This window comes from Manis pentadactyla, chromosome 12, assembly GCF_030020395.1.
Source record: "Manis pentadactyla isolate mManPen7 chromosome 12, mManPen7.hap1, whole genome shotgun sequence".
NCBI classification, from domain to species: Eukaryota; Metazoa; Chordata; class Mammalia; order Pholidota; family Manidae; genus Manis; species Manis pentadactyla.
In genome coordinates, this window is record NC_080030.1 from 107,643,762 (window position 1) to 107,664,288 (window position 20,527).

Sequence of the window (20,527 nt, forward strand, 5' to 3'; positions counted from 1 at the left end):
AAGCAGATTTGATCTCGAAGTGCTGGGTGGATAGGCTCAACCACCCCGCGACCCCTTGTGTGTGTGGCTCCAACAGCCTTTTGGAGCCCGGCTCAAAGGCCACCCACGGAGGAGGAAAACATCAAGCCTCAAGAATCATGTCCTCCCTCCCGTCACTCCCTCCACCCACCGCGAATCAAAGAAGCCGCTCCACGAAAAGTAAACAATTTGTTCTCATGATGTTAAACCTACAAAAGGCAGGAAACCGATCACTCAATCAGATCCTGCTGCAGCGTTCAGCCATCACATCTGCGGCTTCCAAAGGCCTCCCCTCGTCTTCGTGAGGAGACAGTTTGTTCTGCTGTGTTGCATTCAATTCGAATCAGTAAATATTTACTGCAGACTCGTTGTGTCTCCGACTCTGCTGGGACTGCACGGCCCTGCCTCTGAGTCCATCTAGCAAGGAGATGAGAGCTAGACCCAGATCCTCACAATGCACAGCAGAGTGCAGAGCCATTAAGAGGCTCTTAATTAAGAGGATGTGTAAGCAAGGTCTGGGAGAACAGATGGACACCTAGGGACTCGGGGACGCTTAAAAGGCCCCAGTGACCCTGCCGTGGGGGCGGCCAGCCCCCCAGAGAAGTCTGCCTGTTGTCATTCTTTCCTTTCTTGCGCCCTCCTCCCCCGTGCTGCAGACCTCCTCTTTCTCACCGGATTTGCACACGCGCCTCTTTGCCTGGCCCCTCCACCCCCTCGCGCTGCTGTCCTCTCTTCCAGCCCACAGACACCATCATGGGGTCCTGGACCATCTCAGGGCAACCCTTGTTCAGAGGAGGCATCATCCTAGCACAGACAGACTTATTTTACTGAAAGTCTGAAGCACATCTCCTCTCTGAGCAGGACTCTGCCAGCACCCACTCCACCACTCCGGGCGCGCTCCCCAGCCAGTGGTGGTGCCAGCATCACCCGGGCGCCCGTTAGAGACACAGGCTCCCAGCCCCACCTCTGCCCCACCGAGCTTTTTTAACAAGATGCCCGGGTGGTTCCTGACCAAACTGAAGTCGGAGAAGCACAGGTCAAAGTTTATTTACAATTGAGACCTTTCTTTCCAACATTCAAAGGTGAGGTAAGATCTCCCCTACAAATCCTCTCGTGACTTCTGGCAGAACCACAAGTGATACCAAATGCACATTTCTGCTCCATTCTCCTAAAGCACCCAGAAAGTGGCTCTGCTTCTAACACACAGACCGCACTCGGCCATCCAACGACAGAAGTGGAGGAAAATGGCCGAGGGTCCTGGTCTCAAGCCAAGCCCTCTACCTTCCTCACTGAATGCAGGCAGCTGATTAGGTCCAAAGCCCAGTGTTTCCGGGGACACAGGACAAAGGTCATTTGGCAAGAGTTTCTGTTTCAAAGGTCTGAGGAACCCGATTGGAAGAGGCGGCTCTGCTGTGGTGCGGGCCCCTCTGCCTTCTCTCCTCACCGTGGCCTCAGGGGCGGGGGCCGCAGGCTGGCTTCCCAGGGCTCCCTGACCTCCTGCTGTCCCCAGCCGTCCTCTGCCACCTTCGTTCGTGACTCTCAGCCTGGAAGGGACCAGGGAGGACATCTTGCTGGCATCACAGAGTTTCCGCCATGACCCTAATAAACAGACATCTGCATTTGTCACTGAGAACAGGACACTCGCTGCCACCCACACAGGCCATCGACTCTGAGCAGCTGACTTCTCACAGGTCTTTATAGACGTCAGCTCGGCCTGACTCCTGAGGGAGCTTCCTTCTGAGGGGACGTCCCCTCGGTTATTCAGCAGCTGAGTTCTCCACCTGGGAGAGTATTTCTTAAATCCTCACTTCTTGAACTTCATTGTGTCCTCAAAACACCTGGATCTGCTGTCGCAGGATGCGGGCCGCTGAGCGCCTGCCTTCTTACTCAGGCGACGGCAATGCACGCGGCCAGATTTTGAGCACCAAGACTCCACCTTTGGGGCCACAGTGACCAGATCCACGCGACCTGCTCTCATGGACTGGACTGCATCATCCATTGTCAGCCACACGCATTGCGGTTTCTTTGATAATCCTTACAGGCCATGGCTTTGCATTTTCTTAACATCTGATTAACTGTCTTCTGAAAATGCTCCAGTGGGCGCCGAGCAGCCCTCCAACTGTGCGGCCCTCAGCCTGGCACCCTCCAGCTTCAACGGAACAAGCTCAGGGCACAGCAGGACCTGGTTCCAATGAGCTCAAGTCTGCAAGATCTAGTTTAGGAACAATGTGGTCCTGTGGGCGGATATGGAGCCTACAATCAACAAAGACGTCCAGCCCTCCCTCGTATAAATACACATGACTTTCTTGCCACAACAGTGGGAAAGCGGGTGATAAACGAATTCCTCATCTTAAGTAACGCTAATAATCGGATGTGTTACCTTGTAAGGGAACATTGCCAAGGCAATCCTAAAAACATGTCAGCCTCAAGGCCAACCCCCTGGCGCTCTCCCCGGGGGCTCCCCGGCGGGCTGCTGGGGAAGCCACGCAGCGGCTCAGGGCACACGGTACGGAGCCGCTTCCCCCACCCCCGGGGGCTCCCGGACTCAGGAACCACAGCCCTCGGCTCTGCCTGAGAAACGGTCACCACGAGGTCGGGTGGTTTGGAGCAGTTCATTTTTTCGAAGCAACCATGATTTAGACAAGGGATCATGGAGACAGCTGGAGTCATTATTCCCAAAGGAGGAAAACCAGCTTCCAGGTAGAAACACCTGCCTCAATCCAGGGACAAAGTGAGGCAACTCAGGACCCCCGGGCAAAGCTGGACCTTCCCACCGCACGGTGAGCCAGGAGGGGGCGAGGAGAAGTGGGGAGCCGAGGCGGGCGCTGCCTCGGTGTTCACTGAAGGGAAGCAGAGGGGGCTCCGGGCACAGACGGTGAAAATGAAGCTGTTTTAGTCTCAGTTTTGGCTAAGGCTACAAACAATAGACACACTCACACCGGAGTCCAGTGTGCAGATCTAGCAAAAAGAAATCTTGTAAAAAGTCACTTTTATACCTACAGAAGACCACCCACCTCCAGGCCGCAGAAGAAATTGTAGAGGTTGAGACACAGGTTGGCTAGAAGATGATTTATGGAGAAACTGTCCACTATGTCCCCAAGGGCGTCAGGGTGGCCATGTGAATAGCTTGATGTCTGTCCCTGGAACCTGAGAGCCACAGTGGGTTATCATTTGATTCCCACGAGAAATCTCCAGGTCTGGCAGCAGAACAAAGGAGAGGTGCCTACAGGGACTGGCCCACACGCCCCGTTTGGGCAAAGGATGTGTGATGCTTCTCAGGGACCAGACCGTCAGGAGAGAGTCTGAAGTCAGATCATTAGATCCTTTCCAGAGAACTGTCTGGAGGCACAAGGGGGCCTCAGCTAAAGAAGCTACAGACTCACCCTGGATACCTTGAGGCTAAGGAGAGAGTTGTCAGTGACCAGCCAGAGACAGTTACATTCATCTGTGCTAAGAAAGTGCAGGTGAGAGAAGGTAAGATCACCAAAGAGCCCCACTGGACGAAGAGCAGTGTGGACACCAGCTGGAGGCAGGCAGTGTGGACACCAGCTGGAGGCAGGGAGCATGCTGCCGGGTCCCGGGGGGCTGGTCAGGTGAAAACTCGCCTGCCCCTTGCCTCCCCTCCTTCCCCACTCTGATCGGATTCGAAATCATTATCAGCTAGACAGGGAGGGGCCAAAACATGAGGCTGGGCAGTGGAGGGGGGGAGAAGCCGGCCACCCCTTCCTCCCCTACCTGAGGAGTTAAATCTCTCTATGAAACTTGAAGTTTGATTATCACACGGACCAGGACATATTGACTAGAAAATGTTTTGTTACCTGAAAGGAGCCACAAAAGTCACAAGATTTGTCCTGAAGTCCATCATGGGTGGGGAAGTGTCCCACAGGACACATGTAAGGGAGAATGGGAGACATTAGTTATATGGCTTTATGAATATGTCCCAGGGGTCATTGCTGTCCAGAGTAACAAGGATTCAAGGGCTTGCAAAGTAAAATCAGACCACTCTGCTGTTCTCACTGCAAGATTCACTGGAGGATCCATCGGCTTCGGGTATATTTCTGAGCAGTCAAGGCTTACGGGAGAGGCCAGGTTCACAGACTGTCAGAACCACAACGTGCGTGGAGCATGAGCAACTCTGAGCCCTCATTTAGGGAACCAGGACCCAGAGAGATAAGAAGGCCTTCCCAGGGTCACCCCTACAGTGGTATCAAGACAATCATAGCTGTATTCAGCCTCTGCTCGCACAGACCACGTTTAATCAGGTCTCTTTCTTGTAAAGGCCAAATTTCTTCCTGTTTACCCAGGTCTTAGAGAGATTCAAGTAAAATCGTAGACAAGGTTCTTGACAGTGTCTAAGCAAATCTAAGAATTTAAGTGTATTCTCCCCTGGGGTCCTCCTAGATTTAAGGTACAGCTACTCTGATTACAAGTGTCCTTTTGTTGAAGACCCGAACCCTGTCCATGAGAACATACCAGCAAATGTATCTGTTTTCTGTTATTTCATAACAGCCACTCAAAACCTCAAAAACTTCCCAAGCTCGTGCATTTGTCTTATCCCAAGACAGGCTTTCACATGGTACTTGGAGCAGAAGAGGGTTCAGCCAATGTTTGCATAATTACATAATGACTAGATTTCAGTTTCACTGTCTATGTGTTCTTTATAAATCAACAACGCTGCTTCCAGAGAAAGAAAAAGGCAATTATCTCTGCTTGTCTTTGGGAACCCAGAATCCAGGACCTGAAGTCACGTTCAACTCCGCAAATCTGTAACTCTAAGTGGGGGAGGGGCACGTCCCATTGGCATCTGGCCCCTCGGGCAGATAACACAGTGGCAACTTTGCCCCTGTGGCTTTCCCACTGGCCACTTTCCTCCGCTGGGCTGCTCTGGGACTGGTGGCACAACAGCGGCTCAGCCCAGGGGTCACTTTCCGTCCTGAGATGGGAAACTGACTCCTCCTGGGGAGCATGCCTGACTTATGGCCATCAAAGTCCTGCAGTGATAGGCCACGCTACACCCTTATTGATATGGGCAGGCATCTGAGGGCCCCAGGCAGGGCACGTGTAATGGATTCTTTAGCCCCAGTTCCCTTGGGATTCCTCAGTCCCCTAGTTTCGTAGTGTTTCAACTACTCCACAGTGATAAAAGCACCCGTGAGTCTAAATTAGTCAAGGGTGAGTGTCTGAATCACTCCATGTCTGCCATATGATCTCACTGCCTAAATTATAATGACATAGGCTTGAAAGCTATGATGTCAGCTCTCAGTACCTAGAGCGATCTGTCCCCACGGCAGCCTGACTGGGGACCGTCTAGGCGGCTTGGTCCCAGCCAGCCCTGACTGCCCCCCGCGGGCCTCCAGCAGGGGAACTCCCGTCAGAGCGGCCTCACCTGCACCAGGTGGGCAGTGACTGCGGCGACCACCTGCAGCCCCCAAAGGCAGGCAGGTGAAGCCTACCTGCCTCCATGCCCTCCTGCTTCCCCCGGGCTTCCTCGGAGGCCCTGGAGCCTCTGGCGAAGGGCTGGTGGCTGAAGAGGCCGTCACACAGGAGGCTTCGGCACAGCTTGGCGAGGAAGCGGAGGACGTACCCGACGCTGTTCACCACGGGCAGACTCCGCAGGTGCTGCTTCCCGTCGAAGGAGGCCGAAACTGGAGGGGCAGAGAGGCAGCCAGTCAGAGCGGGGCGCCCGGGAAGGCCACTGCCCCTCAGCCCCGCGGAGGACGCTCCTGTCGGGGGTTTGCTTTATGCCAGCCCCGCACCCTTTGGGTTCCGCTGTCGTCTCCCTGAGGTCCTGTGTCTGTCGCAGGGCCTCACCAGGAGAACACCTTGCATTTACTGGCCACGTCCCCATAGCCTTCTCTGGTGTGGGGCTGTCTCTCTTCCCTTGTGTCCATGACTTGAAGGTTTTGGGGAGCACCAGGCAGGTATTTTTAAAAATAGCCCTCAATTTTGGTTTGTCCAATGTTTTTCTCTTGATTTAACTGGGGTGTGGGTTTTTTGGGAGGAAGACCACACAGGTGAAGCGCCCGTCCCACTGCAACAGCTCAGGGTGCAGGATCTCAGAGCGCAGCCCCAGATTGAGGAACTGGCTCTCCGACAGAAGCCAGGAGAGGGACGAGGGACAGCCAAGGGGCTCCCGGGGGCCGGACAACAGGACCCCCTCCTGGCCTCTTGGCACAGTACTGCCTCCTCCCGTCTCTGCTCACACCTGCTGAAGTCTCTTAGAAGTCACTGTGGCTCAGACACATGCTTCCGGGCTTTGCCAAGGTCTGTTTTAATCATTTACCATCAAGTCAGACCCAACTTCCTCCCCACCCCAGCTCTGGATCTGGAGCTAAAATGCCCTACGGAGTCCTTCGGGGTGTGTGACATCAGCGGCTCCCCTGCCCTGGCCCTCTCATAGCCACCAGCAGGGCCACCTCCACCACCGCTTCTGAGCAATCTTCTCCCCTTTCCCTGGAGGCATGGAGGCCATGTCCACACTGCTGGGCCACCGAAGGCACCAGGTGTCTCCCTGGAGACCAAACCCCTTGCAGGGGCCTGGTGCTCCAGGACCTGAGGCAGCTTGTGGCAGCCTTTGTGTAAGAGGCTCAGCTAAAATGGAAAGAGCCTCTGCAGGTGGATGTTTGGAGGGGGCATGGCTCCTGATTCTGCCTCTCGCCTGTGGTGATGACTTCTGCTCCCTCTGGAAGCTGTCAGGTTGGGGCTGAAAACCGGAGGAGCCAGTGATGATGGAGAAGGAATCAACCTTGATGGCTCTTGTTTAAGAAAACACACCCTAACAACAAATGTTGGCAAGGATGTGGAGAAAGGGAACCCTCCTACACTGCTGGTGATCAAACATTGTAGAAAGCAGTATGGAGGTTCCTCAAAAAACTAAAAATAGAAATACCATTTGACCCAGGAATTCCACTCCTAGGAATTTACCCTAAGAATGCAGGAGTCCAGTTTCAAATAGACATACACACCCCTATGTTTATCGCAGCACTATTTACAATAGCCAAGAAATGGAAGCAACCTAAGTGTCCATCAGTAGATGAATGGATAAAGAAGAGGTGGTACATATACACAATGGAATATTATTCAGCCATAAGAAGAAAACAAATCCTACCATTTGCAACAACATGGATGGAGCTAGAGGGTATTATGCTCAGTGAAATAAGCCTGGCAGAGAAAGACAAGTACCAAATGATTTCACTCCTCTGTGGAGTATAAGAACAAAGAAAAACTGAAGGAACAAACAGCAGCAGACTCACAGAACCCAAGAATGGACTAATAGTTACCAAAGGGAAAGGGACTGGGGAGGATGGGTGGGAAGGGAGGGAGAAGGGGGGAAAAAGGGCATTACGATTAGCACACATAATATAGGGGGGTCACAGGGAAGGCAGTACAGCACGGAGAAGACAAGTAGTGACTCTACAGCATCTTACTACGCTGATGGACAGTGACTGTAATAGAGTGGGGGGGGACTTGATAATAGGGAGAATCTAGTAACCATAATGTTCAAGTAATTGTACATTAACGATATCAAAATAAATGAAGAGAAAAAGAAAAAGAAAAGAAAACACACCCTGTGAGATGAGGGTGAGAGTCCGAGCCTCCCACTCTGCCCTGGGGGGTAAGAAGTGCTATGGAGAGCTGTAGTGCCCAGGGCTGATATTTCAGACCAGGGTGGTCAGGCTCCTCAATGAGGTGGCATTTGAGTGGCAGACTGCAGGAAGCCCAGGAGAAAGTCACATGGCCATCTGGGGAAGAGCCTTCCAGAAAGAGAGAACCTCAGGTGCAGAGGCCCTGAGGCAGGAGCGTGCTTGGAGAATATGAGGATCAGCAAGGAGCAGAGTGGGACCCAGAAGTGACCAGGACATCAGAGAAGTAGCCAGGGCAGGTCACCCAGGTGGGTGGGCCCTTGTCAGGATGTGGGCTTCTTCCGAGTGACACGGGAGTCATGGAGGGTCTATGGCGGAGTAGGGGCATCATCTTAGATTTTTAAGGAACCAGAGTGGTTGCTGTGGGTGGTGAAAGGTGGCTGGATTCTGGGTATATTCTGCAGCTGGGGCAATAGAAGACTTCCGGATGGATTAGACAAGGGAGGTGGAAGGGAGCACAGAGCCAAGGGTCAGGGTTCAGGCGTCCGTCCTCTTGTCCAAGTGTGGAAGCATCCTCTCCTCAAGCCCTGCCAGAGGCCCTGAGCGCACGGGCTCATTTAAGGCCCCTGGAACCCAGCGGATGGAGGACAGACCCTGGCCACCACCCTGATTTTGGCTGCTTCCATCTTGGGAGAGACACCCACGGCCCCCGCACAACACCTCCCAGGGCCTTACCTGACACCATGTCCCCCCCGTGGCCCTGCTTGACCAGGGAGAAGACCAGCTTCTGCTGGTGGGCGCAGTCGATGCACGCCTGCACGGCCTGCTGCAGGACGGCCGACGGCCTCTCGGGCCCGAAGTGCTCGGGGAGCTGCCGCACCCTCCTCCTCTCCAGGTACGGCCCTGCGTCAGCCTGCTTGTTGATGTAGAGGCGGACTGTGGACACAGACCCACGAAACCCTCAGCACAGGATGCATATCGGGCCTGGGGGCCGCTCTCCTGGGCCTGGGGGAGGCCTCAGCCATGCCCGCGTGGCCCCGGCCTTAGGAAAGCAGAAAAAGCCGGAAGCAGGGCCCCTTCATTCCAATTTAAGAAGTAAGAGAGGCCAAAGAGTCAATCGCCCCAGCTGTCAGCGCCTGCTCTCAAGAGGGCCTCCTGGCCGGGAGCAGACGGGCGCTGCAGCCCCTCTGCTGAGCTCACGCCTGTACTGTAGGCACCTGTTACGGGTGCCCACAGGGGCCACGTGCATAAGAAAATGCGCTTCCATGCTGATCACGTGCACGTGCAAAACCGTCCTTCTGTCTCCAAAGGGCCTGTTGAGCTCTACGTAATGTTTGCTGGGATTTTTTTGTTACCCTTCATTTAATAAAAAATCGAGATGATGCTGATGACTCCAAAGACTACATATTCAGTGAAGTTCTGAGGAGAATGCTGCTTACATCTCAGAGACAGCGAGCATGCAGCTGCCCACTCAGGGGACCCCACCAACGGTTCCCACGCTTTCAGGTCATCACCCCATTGGTGAGAGATTTTGAGCACGTGCCCCAAAACGTGTTTATTTATTTATAGGTCATATACATTCTTGACTGTATTCATGTATTTTGTATGTTTTAAACATAATAAAAAAAGTAGAAATTCTTAAAGGATGAGATACAACAAATATTAATAGTAGGCGTCATATTTTCCTCCATCCATTAATACCTTATTTTATGTCTCCCCTGTCCCCATCCCAGGGTATCAGCATCTTATTTTGGGGGCCTCTAGTGCAAAGGAGTGTTGAAGAGGGACATTAATAGAGGACAGTAGGATTTGGGGAGGATTAAACAGTAACAACAAAGGTGAAGAAAATTAGTTTTTATTGAGCAGTTTCTATATTCTAGGCACTTTCTATATTTATCTTGTTTGATTCTCAAGACAAGCCTGGGAATGAGGTGTTACTATTTCCTTAACTAATGAAGAACCTGAGGCTTAAAGTGGCTAGACAGCTGCTCATAAAGTCTATAATTCGTTACACAACAGGCTTTAGACTCAAGTTGTTCAGAAGTCAAGGCTATGCTCTCTTCACCCTGTCAGGCTGCCTGCTTTTGCACCCATCCCAGACGATTTGGGAGCATTTAATTAATAAGGGACCTTCGTGCCTGGCACAGTGCTAGGCCCCACAGAGAATGGTGAACCCAATCTGCATGGCCCGGGCTACCCAGAGCTTAGGGGCTCCCCACCAGGGAGGCAGACCTACTCAGGGCATCCCAGGTAGTGGTGTGGGACTGTGTCTGCAAGAGACACTGGGGAGCACCAGGGGGCCCCGTCCTGGGGGCCCTGGCAGGAGAGCCTGAGCTGGGGTACAAGGGAGGAACAGGAAGCCAAGTAAAGATCATTCCAGATGGAGGGAAGAGAACATGCTGAGACCCTGTGTTGTCTTGGGTTCTGAGAGGAGGGCGGTGAGCCGCAGGGTCCTGCTACCCCGCTAACAAGTTTGGTGTTTACCAAAGAGCAGGGAGGGGGCTGGAGGGATTTGAGTGGGATGTGAGCACAGGGTGGTTTGTGATGAGAGAGAACTACGTGTGTGTGTGTGTGTGTGTGTGTGTGTGTGTGTGTGAGAGAGAGAGAGAGAGAGAGAGAGAGAGAGAGAGAGAGATGGCACCTGGTTGCTCTGTCTTACGATGGGGCTGGTGGTCCGTGGACACCCCATGAGGGAGATGGCTGAGCTCTACTCCACCTGTGTGGCAGGGGGCCAGATGGGACTCAGGGAGATCAGGATCCTTGGGGGATCCGGAGGTGTGGACCCAGGGATGAAACTAGTCAAGGTGACTAGGCTCCCTACGGGTACAAAGTAAACCTGGCTCTGAAAAAAAGAACCTGGACCACCAGCCACTCTTTCAAGTCCTGCCCCGGGCAGACAGCGGAACCCGAGATGCAGAACGCCGGGTTTCAAGCAAGCCAAGCTGTGAGACACTTACACTCCGCTGCTCGCAGTCCTTGGTCACCTAGCTGCTGTCCGGCCCACGCACGACACCCTTCCTGTGAACTAACTACCTCCGGACAGCTGGCTCATTCACAAAGACCTGACGGAGGGCAGGCAGGCTGTGGCAGCCTTGGGGCGCACTTGCCCGACCTACCTGTGAGGGCCTGCGGGGCTGCCAAGCAGGGAATGGTGGCTGCGTCCTGAGGGAAGGAGCTGAGGTCGGGCTCCGGGGTGCTCCGCGGAGGTGAGAGGGCTACAGGGGTCATGAGAACCCTGGCCTTGAGCTGCAAGAGAAAGCCCATTGGGTCAGTGAAAACCTAGCAATGCCGTACCCCCTGCCCGGAATCTCCCCCGGTGTCAGGTGACCGTTGCTACACTACCGTGCGGCCACAGCTTTCTACTGCGCAGCTCTGGGGGCTGAACCGAGGATACAAGTTCATGATCGAGTCACGTTTGGGGTCACACTCAGAGGTGCCCCAGACCCGCTGCCGAGCCTCAGCCCTGAGCCCTGCCCCAGCCCGGACAGCCGCGGGGGGGCCAGCACCTCCCTAGGTGTTCCTGCTGAAGGGAAGGGAGGCCGGGGCCTGGGGGCTGGTAGCTATTTTCCCCACAGGGCGCTCCCTACCTACCTCCAGCAGGCGGGGACCTTGAAAGTAAGCACAGGAAGGGTTCCGAGATGCCCCTTCTTCCCTGGCATACTATTGAGCTACATTTTGTATTGGCAGATAAAACTCTAGGGCAATACAAGATCCGGACAAAGAAGTACTGAAGCCAATTTAACAGTCCTAACAAGAACACAGCTGAGAAAGAGGTTTTAAATAAACGTTGAAACTAACAAACAAAACCCTTTCTACTTAAGTTTATTCTCTATATTGAGATTTTTGTGAACTTGACTTCCTTGTTAATGCCAAGAACGATTACTTTTTTGGGGAAAAGGGATGACAATAAGAACAAGGGAACAAAACGAAATGTTGCATTTACCTGTGTTTATTAGAAAATTACTTTTTTTAAAATGAATTTTCCAGTTAACAGCAGACTGTCCTTTATGTAATTAGCAGAAGCTGCTTGTTGATCTCAAATACCCACCCTCCCCTTCTTCTTTTATTAATGGAGTCCCTGAATTTTGGCTGATAACCTGGTCACCTAGCACAATATTTTCCTGCCTCCCTTGGGGCTAAGTGTGGCCAAGTAAGTGTGTTCTGGCCAGTGAGATGCCCAGTGTAAGGGGTGTGTGCAGCTGTGGGGTTGGGTCCCTAAAGAGGAAGATGTCTCTCTATTACCTCTGCCTCCATTGTGCTGGCTGGACAGTGGGTAGTGGGAACTGGAGGAGCCGTTTTAGAGCTTCAAGTAGAGACCATGTGTTAAGAAGAGCACAGCCACAATATAGAAGGTGTCTGGGTCCCCAAAACCATGAAGCCCTCGTATCAGCCCCAGACAGGCTTCCCAGACTTTAACATGAGAGAGAAATTAGCTCTATCTTCCTTAAGCCACTGTCATTTGGCCTTTGTTACAACAGCTGAATTTGTATCCTGACCAATACAATTACTATCATTTTAGAACATTTTAACTGTTTATCTTCATTATTGAGGGATGACATTCTTTCTAGAACATGCCTCCCTTTTCTTAGCTCATTAAGCAGAGCAGACAGAATATAATTTACCCTTTTTTGAATCAGGGAGCATAATTAGTATGAGGAATAATAATGCAAAGATATGGCCGAGGAGTAGAGGTCTGCTGCCCACAGGGGCCTCGGGCTGTGGGGCTGGGTTAATTCAGGCCTGACTCCTGCTGATTTTCTGACCACCCGCCTCACTATCAAACTATCTAGAACCAAACAAGAAGACAGACATAAAGTGCTTTGATTCAGAGCTTCAACCACAGAAGGGCTCAGGGAAGGTTGTATCAGACTGTCATCATCGGTGTTCATTATTATTCTTAGGTACTGGGGGTAAAAACCCCCACACGTCCTTCTTCCTGCTTGTATCATAATCCCAATCACAAAGACACAGAAGCTGGGACACGTTATAATCAGCTGCATTTACAGAATGGAAGCGAGGGTCTCGCCTTGGTGCAGGCCCTCTCTCTTTATCTAAAAAGACACCAGTGATCTTCTTAGTCATGAAATATAAGGAAAACCTGCATAATCTTGGGGAAACCTCTGAACTGAGCGTCTAAACCAATGGCAGACACTTCAAACGGAGATGTAAATGTTCTACTCGGTAACGCAGAAGGCAGTTATCACGGCAGTCGGCATATGGCTCTTTGGGAGGAGGGGGCAGCAAGGCTGTGAAATGATGCCCTCGAGGCAGAGGGTGCGCCCCAGCAATGCAGCTGCCGGCCGGGCCGGAGACGCAGCCGGTGGGCCCCAGGGGGAGGCGTGACCCACGGATTCTGGAGCACCCACGTCCGACTGTCAGCTGAACTCCCCCTTCCCTGACTGTGATTCACTCACGTTATTCTCGAGACGTAGCGACGTCATTAAATGTCACAGCCTATGTTAGCTGCACGAGTCTTAAAGGGAGAGGACGGTGCCCACTGCTGGACCAGAGAGTGTCCTCCCGCACAGGGCACAGAGGCGGCTGGCAGAGCAGCCTGGGAGAGTGCCATGCACCACGCGACCAGCGACCCATGTCAGCAGCACAGACCCGCGACGACACCATCCCACACTGGGCGCCCTCAGAGTCTCCTGGGGAAGAGCCCACCCAAGACTCAAACACTTGCCATTTATTATAATATTATTAGTATGCATATATCATCATAATATTATTGACATAACAAAATTATATTATCATCATTATATAATATGGATAATATTATTGAATATTTTATTATTTCCATATAATTAATGTATCGTTTAGTAATTGCACTTTCAATGTCCAGCTGGTTGTACAGTCTTTTACCCCAAAATATCTTCCCCTTCAAATAGGTATTAAACTATTGTAATTAAGCTGGTAAGAAATATGTCTACACTTAAGACTCTGAGGAAGGGCTTGGAAGCATTTTCTTAGTAGTGAAATACAAAGTCTTTAAGGGTAGACCAAGTAATATCTTATTCCACTTGCTCACAATTTTTTTTAACAACTTCTGGCCCCCTGACTGTGTCCCAGGTAGTTAAAATTGCCAAAGTAATGGCCATTTGTTGGTAAATGGAATGAAACTGTGCAGTTTCCTTGCTGGCTTCTCCACAATTAAAACCCTTTCATTAGTAGTGAAATGGGTCTAAGAAATTGTCAAAAAAAACTAGAGAGACCTAACACATTGCCAAATTTATTTTGCCACATGAGGACATTTTTTAAATTACCAAATCCTGATAATATAGGAGACTTAATAAAATAAGATAAATGGTGACACCAGGATAGTAGGAAGCAGGTAGTTCAGAATAAAGGATGCTCCTTTAAGTGGGATCATTTTCGCTTTGTGAAGATTTTCACACGGTTCCCCCCGCACGTCCTCATGGCGGGGAGGACTCCCCGTGGACCAGCACCTGCTCTAGGGGTCTTCTTCCCGGACACTGAGCCCGTGGCTGGGGCAGCTGTCTGGGAGTGGCTGGTCCGAAATGATTCCCACCCGTTTTGCCCCAAATACATGGGAGGCAGACACCAGGAAGAGCTGCGGCTTTTATGCCCAGAACAGAAACTCTGTGGAGCGTGGGCTGGAGACCTGCCTGCTCTGTGGAGGGACTGCCCTGCCCGCTGACCATACCTCTTCCTGCCCGGGGGTGTCTCTGAGGGTTCGGAGAACTGAAAACTGACCTTTTTAAGAGACAGGAAAATTGCGAAGTCAGGTGCATTCCCTGGACTGAATTTTCATTTTTCCTGGCCCCAGAAATGCTGTGTCTGTCAGCAATTTTCATTCTTGGGTCACAGCTCCCAGGGGAGAGTTTAGTTTTCAGCGTGTTTCTTGGGATCCTGATTTGCCCGTGGGCCCCACCCGCGGAAGGGCTGCCCTGCTCCAGGCTTCCCGACGCAGTTCCCAGACCCCAGCAACTGAGCAGGGGGCTGAGCCGGGAGACGCCCCTGGGCCAGGCTCAGAGACCCGGGCCTGAGGCTGCAGAGCCCACGGGGGAAGGCGGCTCTTTGTTAGAACACAGCCAGCGAGCCAAGACTGCGTCTCCAGACGGCTGAGCTAAAGAGCCTTTTACTGAGGCCAACGGCCCCGAAATAACTCTGAGCCCCCGTCGCCGCTACCTACCATTTTTATTCTCCAGTATCTGGAAGAGCTGCGGAGAACCAAAGGGATAAAGACTGAATTCATTACCGATTCTTCCGGAAGCTTTGTTTTCCTGCCGACCTGAAATGATTTCCATACGTTTTCCTAAATCTATGGGAGTTAATTGGCAATTTGCATTTTGGCTGGAGCACTCAGATCTCAAGACGGAAACAAGCTCTTTATTTCAAGAAAAATAAATGAAGGAAAACTTCTGAAGCTCATTTTCTAACTCCCAAAAGGCTCACAGAGAACAAGCTCAGTAACCAGCCCCTCTTCTCTGGTCCCCGCTTCAAACCATCGGAGAGGAGAAGGCCCCCCTCCTGGATTTGGGCTGCTTTATTGCAGCTACATCAGAGAATTTATTCTTTACCCCCCAGCCTTGCCAAATAATGAATTCTTCAAAGGGTCACGGGATTTTAATTTTGCCTGATATGCCTCCCTGTAGTCAAACGTAACGTCAGCACCTTTTATAAGCCAGAAACCATGAATTAACACCCCGAAATTTCATGATGAGTCCCCTTGTTGAGGCCCTGTTTGGGAGAAACGCGTCCATGTCCTCTGACACCGGCCTGCTCGCATTGTTGACCTAAATGTCTCAGGGGCATCATCTGCTTCTGCTAAAATAAATGATGAACGAGTTCTGGGAAGTGGCTTCAAGAGCTGCCCTCCTCACAGTCCGGGAAAGCGGAGTGTCTGAAACACTAATTTACATACAACGCTTAATAATGTGTGTTTAGCTATGACCCTAAAATCTGCTCACCTTACAACTTGCCCCATCTGGTGCGACTGCTTTCTTCACTTGTAAAAACACACGCGACAATGACAGCAGGTCTCGGGTGCCGTGTTATAACAATGAGGCCTCGCCCGGCACACGCCTCCCTGGGAGAACCTGACGTCTCATCCTGTCTTTACCCCGCTCCCGACCTGTCATCACGCTTTGCTGCGAGCTCTGCCCAAGCCCCCGTGCCCCAGCCCAAGGCCACTTTGGAGAACAGAGGTGAAGGAGCCGTACCTTGTGCCCAGGTTTCCGCCCCCTTTTCTTTGGGGTCTTCACTGCGGGTAAAGAACCAGCTGAAGCAGAATAAAGGTTATGAACTGCCATCCTCACAGGCGTCGAATGAAGAGGGGGCCGGCCTCGCTTCCTCCCCGGGACCCTCGGAGACTGCATTTCTGCTGGTGCCAGTCTTGCAGAAGGAAGTAACAAATCTCTCACAGCAGGAGAGGTGCTAGGAATCAGTCCAGACACAAAGCAAAACAGAAACAAAAGTGTTTGTTGGGTTTGCAAGAAAACATGGATCCGGTTTGGTGCTCTGGGCCATCCCTGTCCTTCCTGGAGGGGAAGACACGAGGGAGCCAGGCACCACAAGGAGCCTTTACGGGGCTGTTGGGCTCCTGGGATAATTTCAAGGCGAGTGAATTCCAGAGGGCTGGAGTGGAGTGGGGAACGTCCTGGCTAGGTGGAGAGGACAAGAGATCCTCCGCTCCAAACACAGCCCATCTTGTCACCAGCAACAGGAAAACTCTGTCCACGTGCGTCTCAGTTTCCCCGGTCAGTCCTACTTTGAACTGGTCTCATAATAGTATCAAATAAACACAGCCATTCTCTCATATTCATTCCTCTCCTTTTGGGTGGGTTATAAATTGTTAGGACCTTTTTTCCACAGGAAAGAAGTTTAACAGTACAAATCAATTGCATTAAAGTTGGTAATGTACCTTCATCAAAATGTGGACTGAGGTTTACATGCACAGGTGATCATTTTAACATGACTTAGAATCGCAAAAATAAAATGGACACGTAACATATCTACAGGATAGGATAATCAATGCACTGAAAGCCTTTAACAATACTCTTTTAATGACATAAGTCTGAGTGAATAAACATCACATAAAGTACACAGAAAAATTAGCTATGCAAAAATGTATGGTGAGAAAATAAAAGCAAACACGCCACAATGCCCCCGTGGCAGGGGTGGTAGGACTACGAGTGATCGCTAAGTGCGTACAAATCCTCTCCCCCAAGCACATACCCATGTCCTCTAATATTCTTAGCATCAAAAATACTGACAGCCTCTCAGGTAGCTTTGCCTAAATCTTGCAGCCAGACGTAGTTGATCAATTCCAACCCAGAGAACATAGTGGTATCATGAGCTCAGATTTCCTGGAATGTTCAGGAAAGTGACAAGTCGGATAGACCTTTAGACTGTAACGCAGGGATGAAGTTAGGTGATGAACTTCATCTCTGAAGGCGAGTGGTACCCAACAGTGGCAATGAGGGGCTATTGCTCAAAAGGCCGCAGGAAGAGTTGGGCAAGACGATAGAGGCGCCCTCTGAACAACGCTCTGCACAGCCCCACGGGGACCAAAGTGATGTGCTCACGAAGGAAAATCTCAGATAGCAGAAATTCTTAAATACTCAACATGGGAGATTTTGGACATCCTTTACAAATGTAAGGTCTCTCTGTTAATTCTCTGAATACTAATAAATAGTATTCTATCAGTAATTTTGACTGTTCTTGGAAAGTCATACCTAGTACATAGAAATTTAAAGTAAAAATTTATTTATTGAATGTATTGTTAAATATTTCAAAGAAATAGACAAGCTGTTGAGGAAGTCAGTTTTCCTTGTTTTTTTACCAGTTTAAGAAAAATACCAAATCTCATTGATTTTAAGATGCATGTTTTTTTCACATAATAACATCTCTGAGATCACGGTGCACCTACAGCGATGCGAGCATGCCCGAATTCCAGAGAGCATTTTTCCTCTTAGTGGCACATAAACTAATGACATGTAATATAATCAAGGACACCTGAGAGTCAGCGAATTATGGTCAGTGACTATGAACCAATGACGTGTAAACAAAGAACATCCTTCTATTTCTAGACTTCACATCTGTACTCTGCAGTGCCCACAAATACCCAAAGGGCTCATTTCAAAAAAAGAGGCTTCTAAAAACATTGGAAAACCACCAAAATGTATTCAGTAAGATTTTTGCCATATGACTCTTGGTCTGCTTCCCATTTTGAACTACCACGATCAAGTTTCTGGCTTCTTCACTGTTTGCTGATCTTGACAAACTTTTGAAGCAGGAGTTTTTCCTAGTCTAGACATGCTTCTCCACCTTTCTACATAACCTCTGGTGAGGAAGTCAGCAGGGTATCTGCTAACGTTAAGATCAAAAGTCAGCAAGAGACGTCACATTATTTACATTAGCCAAGATATGGAAGCAACCTAAGTGTCCATCAATGTGAATGAATAAGGAAGATGGGGTACATATACACAATGGAATGTCACTCAGCCACAAAAAGAAAAAAGAAATCCTGCCATTTGTGACAATATGGATGGACCTAGAGGGTATTAGGCTAAATGAAATAAGCCAGACAGAGAAAGACAAAGACTATATGATTTCACTTACATGTGGAATCTAAAACAAAACAAATGAACAAAACAAATAGACTCATAGACACAGAGAAGAGATGGGTGGTCACCATGAGCAAGGGGCTGGGGTGGGCAGGTGAAATAGGTAAAGGGGATAAAGAGGCATAAAATCTCAATTATAATATAAATTAGTCATGGGGATGAAAGAAAGCATAGAGAATATAGTCAATAATACTGTCATATCTTCCTATGTTGGCAGACAGTAACTACATTTATTGGGGTGAGCATTTAATAATGTCGATAAAGGTGAGTTACTGTGTTGTACACTTGAAACCAAAATAACATTGTCTGTCAGCTACACTTCAATTAAAAAATGTCAACAAGAGTAAACCCGCAGCCAGGAAAGGCACTGAGTCTCTTTCTCCGGAGGAAATGCGAGTCCACTTGAAGGGCCATCTAGCTGCACCCCTGCACTGGCGAGGGCGATGCGCCCTCATGGAATTTTTGTTACTGAATAGGGTTTGAAGAGTAAAGGAAGGGTAACAAATTAATTAGCACATTACTCCAAAAATCTGCATCACTCCGGATTATTCTTAACTATCCCAAATTTCTTAATAAGTCAGAAAAAAATTTCCTAGGAAAAAAAGCCGTTTCTTAAACTGGGCTTTGCTGTTGTTTTACTTCCCCTTGCTTTCTTCTATTGAAGCGCACCCGTTGTAAGAGTACGAAGGGCTTTGCAGATAACTGAATTTGGCCAATGAATTTCATGCTAACGGAGCAACAGTGAACCCTTCCTCGTGGCACAGGAGGGAACAGGGCAGCTGGGGAGATACCCGGAGACCGGAAGTCCTCCCACTGTCCACGCCACTTTCCACACCTGGATGATGACACAGCTCATGTGCTCATCAGGAAGGAACTACTTCCCGACTCCCTGCCACAAATAAATACAATTTTAATACACAAATAAATACAGCTTTAAGTAATGAGATAGGGACTTTAAAAATTGCAGAGGTTATTTTAGCCATGGGGGATTCTCTAAATGTCTCCTCAGAATAATTTTAAAGAGCTGAAAGGAGGCGCTTACTCAGTGGTCTTTCAATAACAGACCCAGACACCCAGAAACGACGGTGATGAAACTCCAGGTTCTCCAAAATCTCCCTTTCCAAAACTAAGATGTGAACCAAAAAAGTAAAAATAGCAAAGATTAATACTGCAAATAGGAAAGGTTCCCGAATGTGGCATGCAGTGGCAGCAAGGCAAATGGAGTATTTTTTAGAGAAAGCATAACTATGGAAGACAGACGATGACAATTTATCAAATGTTTAGAGCAAAGGTCACAGCTAATAGAAAGGAAATACTCAAAGGCCTATTAAGAGGCTGTCTCCCAAAATGAAGCGGCTCTCTGTGTCTTCAGAAAACCTCTTCAAGAATAAACATCTCCACATCTGGTGAGAAAATGGGGAGCAGCAGAGGTGAGGCTTAGAACCTCCCTCCTCATGTTCTGAGAGAAATCTTCTGCATACGTGGATGTTTATTGCCCTTGTCTAGCTTGGATTAACACATAGTCTACAGGCACACACCTGATCATCTACGTTTGCTCTCTTACAACACTAAACTATGTTTTCTACCTTTATCTTGTATCTACCTACCACTTCAGCATTTTATTAAAAATAATAATAATAAAGAGAGAAATGTGGTATCCACATATAAATCAAGTATAAAAATCAAATGAGTATTCATATTTGAACTTACTGTTTATAGTTCATAATGCATGAGCAAAACTGAAAGCTTCTGTGATGACTGCCCTTGCACTGTTCACCATGTAACTTATTCACTATGTAAGAATTTGTTCTCCATGTAAGAACTTGTTTGTTATGCATCAGAAGATTGGAGACTGACGAAAATTAGGCTTGGGGTGGATTAATGATTGTGCATTGAGTATTGACTCCCCTATACAGAAATTTATTGTTGTTAACAACTATTTGATCAATAAATATGAGAGATGCCCTCACAAAAAAAAAAAAAAAAATATATATATATATATATATATATATATATATATATATATAAACACTTCCAATTGTAAAATAAATAAGTAACTGGGATGTAATGTATAGCATAAGGAATATAGTCAAAATATTGTAGCAACTTGGTATGGTGATAGCTGGTACCTAGAATTATCATGTATATAAATGTTGAATCACTGTGTTGTACACCTGAAACTAATGTAATGTAATACTGTGTGTCAACTACCCTTCAATAAAAAAAAAAAAAAAAAAGAATAAACATCTCCAACAATTCCTGTGAAAATAATACACAGAAAGGCAAAAGGAAAAATCTGTAAGCACTTGAGCAGAACATGTAGGTCATTTACAGTGG

General features: G+C 49.2%; 1 protein-coding gene across 4 annotated transcripts in view; it reads right to left on the minus strand.

Moving 5' to 3' along the window:
• Positions 1-20,527, minus strand: part of SCML4 (Scm polycomb group protein like 4) — a 77,816-nt gene that overhangs the window by 25,461 nt on the left and 31,828 nt on the right. For all 4 annotated transcript variants that reach the window (XM_036902906.2, XM_036902903.2, XM_036902905.2 and 1 more), the window contains exons 2-5: positions 15,785-15,998; positions 10,718-10,847; positions 8,337-8,537; positions 5,472-5,663 (exon numbers count right to left, since the gene is read on the minus strand). In XM_036902906.2, coding sequence (XP_036758801.1) covers positions 5,472-5,663; positions 8,337-8,537; positions 10,718-10,847; positions 15,785-15,940 — 679 coding nt within the window. In that variant the 5' untranslated portion in view covers positions 15,941-15,998. The remainder of the gene's footprint in view (positions 1-5,471; positions 5,664-8,336; positions 8,538-10,717; positions 10,848-15,784; positions 15,999-20,527) is intronic.